General features: G+C 33.2%; 1 protein-coding gene across 1 annotated transcript in view; it reads left to right on the forward strand.

The window, feature by feature from the left end:
- LOC137650466 (CD109 antigen-like) overlaps positions 1-10,000 on the forward strand; it is an 87,834-nt gene that overhangs the window by 33,389 nt on the left and 44,445 nt on the right. Inside the window, exons 6-11 of the mRNA XM_068383690.1 lie at positions 245-375; positions 971-1,144; positions 5,631-5,773; positions 6,373-6,460; positions 8,225-8,341; positions 8,992-9,155. Coding sequence (XP_068239791.1) covers positions 245-375; positions 971-1,144; positions 5,631-5,773; positions 6,373-6,460; positions 8,225-8,341; positions 8,992-9,155 — 817 coding nt within the window. The remainder of the gene's footprint in view (positions 1-244; positions 376-970; positions 1,145-5,630; positions 5,774-6,372; positions 6,461-8,224; positions 8,342-8,991; positions 9,156-10,000) is intronic.

Consider the following 10,000-nt stretch of genomic DNA (forward strand, 5'->3'; position numbering starts at 1 on the left):
GTTTAAGTTGTTTACTGGGGAGGTCACTGCTGTGGTTGAAAGTCGGGTATTGGGCTTACCCGGCTGGTGATCTAGTGTGCATCTATTGTGGTGAAACTGGAACTGAGTTTAAGCTGTTTATTGTGGAGGTCACTGCTGTGGTTGGGCACCACAGTCAGGGGTTGGGCTTGACCGTCTGACCCTCTGATGAGTATCGATTTTGATGAAACTGGCACTGAAACCACACACCTCTATATTTTGACAGGTGTTATTGAACTGAGTATGGGAACTCCCGCCATCCCCAAAAAGGGGTGGTACCGGATCAGGGTTGTCACCGCTGGACAGGTAGACGAGCACCCCTTCTACCTGACGAAGTACTACGTCACGAAATTTGAGGTCAGTTTCTAAATTAAATCCTAACCCTTTCACTGCAGTTGGTCACTTAGTCAAAAACTGAAAATGGGAACCAGCTTTGAAAATCACTCAAACCGTAGCAAGTTGGTATTTATTACAAAGGTCTAAATGAGAGCTATACAACAGATATCAACAAGTGAGGATTTGTGTGGTCTTGAAAGAGATTGCTACATCAGAATTTTGTTGAATTCACCACTGGCAGTGAAAGGGTTAAATTTTATCCGTTTATTACTTTTCAACTTTTTGTAGTTAGGTATTAAGTCTTTGTTATAGAGTAGAATACTTATGTATCATTTGATTTGATGTCATGCACGATGTATAAATTCTGTAACATAGCCTCTCCCATTGAGAAACAGAAATACTAATGTCACCATATGCATATCTATTATTAACTTTTCGACATTTCAAATGTTATCAACAGTGCTACCTAAAGTAAAGATAATGACACTGATGATGACATTTGAAATATTGAAACGTTTGCAATAAATATGCATGTGGTGACAATAGTATTTTTGTTTCTCTTGAGAATAAGATTTCCTAGAAACGTCCCTATTTCTCATAGCCTCTTCTTTGGCAGACTCACGTAGATTTGCCATACTACCTCTTGTCGAGCGACGAACGTCTGCACGGAAGCTTCAACACTCTCCACTTGACGTACATGCCCGTACCCGGAAATGCGACCATCACGTACAACCTGAAGGAGAAGGATGACAAGAAATACAGGAAGGTCGCCACTCAGGTCGTGCCTTACGTAAGTTATAACTTGAGGTTTCGAAGTCAAGGGTTGAATAGCTCCCCTAAATTAATAGCTGATTTTCTTCTCGTGAGAAATTATGACGCGAAAAGTATGGCCTCTGGAGTAGGCCATAGAACAGTGGCATTGAATAGAGAAAATAAAGAAAAACTCAAATAATAATACCCTTCTTATTTCTTTCTTTTAACGAACATATGAATCTTTCTTTCTTAAACGAACTTGAGAATATATTTGCAGTCATACAAATATTTATTTGCAAACATTTACCGATTTGTTTTTTTAAACATAATTCTAAAATACTTTCTGAAACTATTTAACCCAATGATGTACAATTTAGTTTCCTCTGGGAATGGCAGTGAAGAATGATGTACTCGACTCTTCGTAAAGTGAAGCATTTACTAAATGAGCAATAATAATTGTGTAAATTAAATTGAAATCTTGAGCAGTAAATGTCATATTTCTGCTGAGATTAGATTTTTTTTTTATGCACAGCTATCGTCATAAGTTTATTTGCCTTATCTCACAGAGGGATTCAAATTATGCACCTCTTGGAGCCCCTGGGCTTATAGCAGCTGCTTTTCCAACTAGGGTTGTAGTTTAGCAATTAATAATAATAATAATAATAATAATAATAATAATAATAATAATAATAATAATAATAATAATTGCATTGAAATATCAGGTGCATAATTTGAATCCCTCTGTGAGATAAGGCAAATAAACTTATGACGATAGCAGTGCATCAAAAAAATCTAATCTCAGCAGAAATATGACATTTACTGCTCAAGATTTCAATTTAATTTACACAATTATTATTGCTGTAATTGCTATAATATTATTACTATTATTACTAGGTAAGCTACAACCCTATATGGAAAGGCCTGATGCTATAAGCCCAAGGGCTCCAACACGGAAAATTAGCCCAGGGAGGAAAGGATATAAGGAAGTAAATAAACTATACATGAGCTATGAACAATTAAAATTGATTATTTTAAGAACATTAACTTTATAACAGATCACCTATATTATATTACATAAAAAACTTATGTCAGCCTGTTCAACATAAAAACATTTGCTGCGAGTTTGAACTTTTGAAGTTCTTTTACTGAGAAGAATAAGGGAAGCTGTTGAAGGAATGAATGTACAAGTATTCCTAATAGCAAGTCATGGAATAGATAAAAGGAAGCCTTGGGTTACCTTGTGGTTAACTCCACGAGTGACTGGTGCTTGTAGAACTTACAAAGTTTAAAAAGGCAGCAAATGTATTTATGTTGAACAGGCTGACATGTCTCTTTTATAGTTTATAATATGAGAGATTCATTTCAGTATTGTTACTGTTCTTGAAATATTTTATAGTTTTAATGTTACTGTCCTTAAAATATCCTATTGTTTCAATGGTTTTTTTTTTTAGATATTTCATTTTAATTTTCATTACTTTTCATATGTTTAATTTTCATTCCTCACTGGGCTATTTTTCCCTGTTGGAGCCATTGGTTTTATAGCATCTTGCTCTTCGAACTAGTGCTGTAGCTTAGCCAATAGGAATAATAATAATAATAATAATAATAATAATAATAATAATAGACTGGTTAAGATTTCAAACTTAACATTTAGAATGATTTATAAAAGTAATACGTTAAAATTTCTCTAGAGAACTTTATTGCAAATTACCATTTTTGCTGGATTGTTTCTGACTTCTAGATGGTTAAAACTATGGATAAACCTCTTGATATTTTTCTGTTCTGACCAAAATGAAAGTGTTCATTGATGTGGTTAACCATCCCTGCACAAGTCTGACCTAAATACGTTCCAAGATGTTCTTTATAAATATATATCAGTTTTGGCTCGACCACAGTTTTGCTTTGGGTAATAGTTAATGAAGAAATCCTTGACTGTGCCATGACTGGAATATTAAAAAGCATAGTCATTATTGTTACCTCCACCAACAAAGTTGGAAGAGGGTTATGTTTTACCCCCCTGTTTGTGTGTGTGTGTGTATGTTTGTTTGTGAACAGCTTCCTGGCGACAATTTTAATCGTAGAGTAATGAAAACTTATAGGGATTAACTTTTATGTAAAAAGCTGGAAATGATTAAATTTTGGAAGGTCAAGGTCACGGGCAAGCAAAATTTCTTATACACGTAATCAGCAATAAATTTGGACATCGTTGTCACAGAGACTTCAAACTTGTTTCATATTTGAGTGTATGAAAATTCACGCTCATTAATACATGTTATGGTCAAAGGTCAAGGTCGAGCAAAAGGTTGAGATATAAGCTGCTGCGGCGGGAGATCTGCTCTTTACTGAGTGACCCTCTAGTTTAAGATATATTAGACGAAAATTTCACAGAGAGGGAATTTACAAGTCTGCGAATGATAATAATACTGACATGTTTAAAGGTTTAAAGGCCACTCATAAATGGCAGACCCAAGGGACAGTGACATTGCTCCATTAAGCAGCATAATGCGCTAGAGACTGACAATAAATACATATGATCAGCGCCCAAGCCCCCTCTCCACCCAAGCTAGGACCAAGGAGGGTCAAGCAATGACTGCTGATGACTGAGCAGAGAGGCCTAAAGGCTACCCCAAACCCCCTATCTTTATCTCAAAAGGATGGTGATGTTGCAGTGACCAAAGAAACTAACGAATCAGAGTGGGACTCGAACCCAAGTCAGACGTTCACCAGTCAGGGACGTTATCACACCGGCCCACCACAACCCGGGATTTTTTTACGGAGAATTTCTGATTAAAATTAAGGGGGGAGGGCGTGTTTAATAGTCTACTACTACATTGAAAGTGCGCAAGAATTTTTTTCTACTAAAATGTATTTGATTCAGTCATCTCAAAAAGGAAAGGGCTTATTTGTCAAATTGTGGAGTTTTTAGTCTGATCTGTTTTTGGATGGGTGACCACGGAGTCCAGGAACAGATGTCAAACGTCATTTACATACGGAACCTTTAAAAACCTCACCCTAAGATTCAAAGAGCCGAAGGCACACACAAACACACACACACACACACACACACACACATATATATATATATATATATATATATATATATATATATATATATATATATATATGTATATATGTTATATATATATATATATATATATATAATAAATATATAATTTATATATATATATATATATATATATATATATATATATATATATATATATATATATATATATATATATGTATATATATTAACCCTTCATGAGTGGGGATACCTTAACATGGTGAAGGTTCGTTCATCACCATGATCAGCAAAGCTGTATTAGTCAGGGCCACCCACGCTACGTTGGTTTGCTGTGAGCGATCAAACAAAAATCTCCCACCATCACCAATCCGCACTGGGTAGCGTGGTGACGAACCTGGCCAAACACCGGATATGAATAAAGACAGGTGTGAGGCCTTTGTCCTGCAGTGGACAAGAAACGGCTGCATTTTTTATTATAGATAGATAAATTAAAGAGTAAATTATTGAGGACTTGGAAAATTACTTCTTGGCTTTTTAAATCTTGAAGACTTGAAAAATTACTTCTTGGCTTTTTGAATCTTGAAGACTTGAAAAATCAATTTTTGGATTTTTGAATCTTGAAGACTTTAAAAATTAATTCTTGGCTTTTTAAATCTTGAAGATTTGAAAAATTAATTCTTGGCTTTTGAATCTTGAAGACTTGAAAAATTAATTTTTGGCTTTTTGAATCTTGAAGACTTGAAAAATTAATTTTTGGCTTTTTAAATCTTGAAGACTTGAAAAATTACTTCTTGGCTTTTTGAATCTTGAAGACTTGAAAAAATCAATTTTTGGATTTTTGAATCTTGAAGACTTTAAAAATTAATTCTTGGCTTTTTAAATCTTGAAGATTTGAAAAATTAATTCTTGGCTTTTGAATCTTGAAGACTTGAAGAATTAATTTTTGGCTTTTTAAATCTTGAAGACTTGAAAAATTAATTCTTGGCTCTTTAAATCTTGAAGACTTGAAAAATAATTCTTGGCTTTTTAAATCTTGAAGACTTGAAAAATTAATTTCTGGCTTTTTAAATCTTGAAGACTTGAAAAATTAATTCTTGGCTTTTTAAATCTTGAAGACTTGAAAAATTAATTTCTGGCTTTTTAAATCTTGAAGACTTGAAAAATTAATTCTTGGCTCTTTAAATCTTGAAGACTTGAAAATTAATTCTTGGCTTTTTAAATCTTGAAGACTTGAAAAATTAATTTCTGGCTTTTTAAATCTTGAAGACTTGAAAAACTAATTCTTGGCTTTTTAAATCTTGAAGACTTGAAAAATTAATTTCTGGCTTTTTAAATCTTGAAGACTTGAAAAATTAATTTCTGGCTTTTTTAAATCTTGAAGACTTGAAAAATTAATTCTTGGCTTTTTAAATCTTGAAGACTTGAAAAATTAATTCTTGGCTTTTTAAATCTTGAAGACTTGAAACATTAATTCTTGGCTTTTCAAATCTTTCCCCAGGTGAATGGGCCTTACAAGTTCAGCCTCCCCATGGACGCCCTTAGGAAACACGCCAAGAATTCTAACCTGAGCGACGCCCACATCCAGGTACGGGTGGTGTTTCACCACCCATTCCAGATTCATACTGTCACTGCCTTTGCTAAGTAAGTACTTACTTTACTCACTTTACTTTACTTTACTTTTCTTTGAGGGTTACTTTTCTGGCCCTATACAGCAGGGAAACTCTACTCTCTACAGGACCTCCACAGTCATTTTATTATGTTTGTTCGAAAGCTTTCAACATTTCACACTGCAAAATTATTGTTTTTTTAATACCAGCAATAGAGATAGATATTTACTTAATGTAGGTTATGTGAGTTTCTTAATAATGTATATTGGTTATGTAAATATCGTAAATAGAGCTAGATATAGATTTTATAATTCAATTACGTATACTGTATAGCGTAAAAAAATCTGACATATGAGTACCGAAAGTAAGAAATATATAGAGTAAATCTAATGAGAGAATATGGCAGTGAAATTTTTAGTAAAATTAGATTGAAAAGATGTGAAATTTTGGTACATTTAAAATAACAAACTTGATATAAGCTCCTTTGATGGATTCAATGACCATGAATTTAATTTCTCTGGGAGAAAACTGAATTTCAATTAAATACCTCAATTAAGAATAAAATATTTCTTTTCCCTTAGTTAACCAAATCATCGTCTTAAAACTTAAGACAATTTTTCTCTTTCCAAACAGCACGCGTATCATTGATCCAGACGTTAAGCTACAATTCTTGGGGGCATCCCCAATCGTCTTCAAACCAGGAATGTCTTTGAAATCTTCGGTAAGTACCTTGGCTCTTTGTGACGTTCCAATAGATCCAAATTTGGGTAAGTACCATGGGAAACTACATAACTTTAAAAATCTTATAAATTTCATTATTATTATTATTATTATTATTATTATTATTATTATTATTATTATTTACTAAGCTATAACCCTAGTTGGAAAAGCATGATGCTATTAGCCCAGGGGCTCAAATAGGAAAAATCGCCCAGAGAGGAAAGGAAATAGAGAATTAATTAACAATTAAAATAAATATTTTAAAAACATTAACAAAAATTAAAAGAAATGTTTCCTGTATAAGCTATAAAAACTTGAACCAAAGAAGAGGAAGAGAAATAAGATAGAATAGTGTGCCCGAGAGTACCCTTAAGCAAGAGAACTCTAACCCAAGACAGTGGAAGACCATGGTACAGAGGCTATGGCACTACCCAATACTAGAGAACAATGGTTTGATTGTGGAGCGTCCTTCTCTTAGGGTACTCAACAGTTTCTCCTTTGCTTAACCAGAATGGTATGGTACAGTCCAAAGGAAAATGTAAATCTTTTTACTGATGTGTTTGACAGTAAGCAGGGCAAGTAAAAACTCGATCTTCCTCATTCCTGTTTTCCTGAGGCTAAAGTAGTCAGTTTAGCTTTTCGGTTGAGTGAAGTTAAAGCACTTTTGCTAGACCTTCGTGGTTGTAGAGGTGTAGACCCAAATGGTATTTTTCCTTTGTTTTTTTTATAAAGACAGCTGATTGCTTACTCCCTAAGTTGTCTGTTATTTTTAACAAGAAGAGGTTCTTTTTGTAATTGCTAGCGAATTAGTAATGTTTCTCCATTAAGTGTTTATTTTAGCTCAAGCCCTGCTGATTACCGCCCAATTTCCATTCGTTTTTTTTTTATCAAGACAGCTGATTTCTTACTCCCTAAGTTGTCTGCTATTTTTTGACAAGTTAATAAGAAGTTCTTTTTGTAATTGCTAAAATAAAGTGTTTATTTTAGCTCAAGCCAAGCTGATTACCGTCCAATTTCCATTAAATTCCATATCATGTAAAGTTTTTAAACGTCTAAATAGGTAACCATCAGTTTTCTAGGCTGCATTTTAGCTTTCGCAAAAGCCTTGGGGAATATGCTGACCTTTCAATTTCCAATGTTATACAGAAATCCCTTGATTGTAGTCTGGAAATTTGTATGATTGCCTTTAATCAGGCTTTCTCCATCATGAGGCTCATAACTCCACAGTATTCTAGAAGATTGATTCCAGCTGTGACTAAGTTGTTGAATCGGTAGAACTTCAAAAGTTCAAAGTTGCAGCATATGCTTTTATGTTGAACAGGCTAATATAAGTCTTTTTATAGTTTATATATGACACATCTGTTTTGATGTTGTTACTGTTTTATTGTTAATTTTTTTTCTCATATCGTTTTATTTATATCCTTTCCTCACTGGGTTATTTTTCCCTATTGGAGCCCTTGAGCTTATAGCGTCTTACTTTTTCAACTAGGCTCGTAGCTTAGCTAATAATTATAATAATAATAATAATGATAATAATAATAATATGTATCCAGCCAATATGTTATGTAAATTGATTCCTCGTTACAAGATTCATAACTGCAAACCCTTAAAAATTTCAGTGTTTTTATGTATCGAAAAGATTAGTTATGTATTATTACGAGTCGAGGCCCTTTCCTTCAAATGCGTAAGAGGAGATGACATTTATTAGGATTATCATTTAAGTTAATTTAAGATAAACTACTAATGGTCAACCTCCTTTTTCCAGATAAGTGTTGGCTACCACGATCTGGAACCCCTGGAAGAAGAGCGCCTGGAAGCTTCTTCGTTGACCATCACATCTTCGGCAACTCTCAAGTCAGGATCCGTTCAAGACCTCACTAAGGTATCTCTCTCTCTCTCTCTCTCTCTCTCTCTCTCTCTCTCTCTCTCTCTCTCTCTCTCTCTCCTCTCTCTCTCTCTCTCTCTGTAATGTGCTTGAAATATTATAATTAATAGTATTATTATTAACATTATTATTACAAGCTAAGCTACAACCATAGTTGGAAAAGCAGGATGCTCTAAGCCAAGGGCTCCTAAAGAGAAATATAGCCCAGTGAGGAAAGAAAATAAGGAAGTAAATAAACTATATGAGAAGTAAATGAAAATTGAAATATGATATTTTAAGAACAGTAACAACATGAAAACAGCTCTTTCATGAACTATAAAAAAAGAGACTTATTATTATTATTATTATTATTATTATTATTATTATTATTATTTTATTTTTATTTTTATTATTATTATTATTGTTATTATTATTTCTATAATTTTTGTTATTTTCATTTTTATTATTATTATTATTATTATTATTATTATTATTATTATTGTTGTTGTTGTTGTTGTTGTTGTTGTTGTTGTTGTTGTTGTTATTATTATTATTATTATTATTATTATTATTATTATTATTATCCTAATCAAAACAGTAAAATCCATCCCGAGTAGAATGTCCAATAAAGCGACTTTGAAGTAATCTTAAACACTGCTTGACTTCAGGTTGTTGTTCGACCACGAGAGGAGTTGAAACACTGGAGAGACCTGCTGAAGGAGGGGGGGCCCTGTCTTCAAATGCCACCCAGGACGTCACGGCCCATCTCATGGGGTGAGTACTTCGTCCATCACAACGCCTTCGACCGATACCGCAGACATGGCATTTTAGAGTAAGGATATTGTGAGGCACACTTAGGATTCATCATTGGAGTCACTCAAACTTTATTAGAATTATTATTATTATTATTATCATTATTATTATTACGTGCTAAGCTACAACCCTAGTTGGAAAAGCAGGATGCTATTATAAGCCCGAGGTGCTCCAACTGGGAAAATAGCCTAGTGAGGAAAGGAAATACTAACTTTATTATTATTATTATTATTATTATTATTATTACTTACTAAGCTACAACTCTAATCGGAAATGCAAGGTGATATGAGCCCAAGGGCTCCAAAAAGGAAAATAGCCCAGTGAGGAAAGGAAATAATAACTTTATTATTATTATTATTATTATTATTATTGTTATGATTGTTATTATGTGCTAAGCTACAACCTTAGTTGGAAATGCAGGGTGCTATTATAAGCCCAAGGTGCTCCAACATGGAAAATAGCCCAGTGAGGAAAGGAAAATACTAACTTTATTATTATTATTATTATTATTATCATTATTATTATTATTATTATTGCTTGCAAAGCTACAACCCTTGTTGGAAAACCAGGGTGCTAATATAAGCCCAAGGTGTTCCAACAGGGAAAATAGCCCAGTGAGGAAAGGAAATACTAACTTTATTATTATTATTATTATTATTATTATTATTATTATTATTATTATTATTATTATTATTTGCTAAGCTACAACCCTAGTTGGAAAAGCAGGGTGCTATTATAAGCCCAAGGTGCTCCAACAGGGAATATAGCCCAGTGAGGAAAGGAAATACTAACTTTATTATTATTATTATCATTATTATTATTATTATTATTATTATTATTATTACGTGCTAAGCTACAACCTTA

This window comes from Palaemon carinicauda, chromosome 12, assembly GCF_036898095.1.
Source record: "Palaemon carinicauda isolate YSFRI2023 chromosome 12, ASM3689809v2, whole genome shotgun sequence".
NCBI lineage: Eukaryota > Metazoa > Arthropoda > Malacostraca > Decapoda > Palaemonidae > Palaemon > Palaemon carinicauda.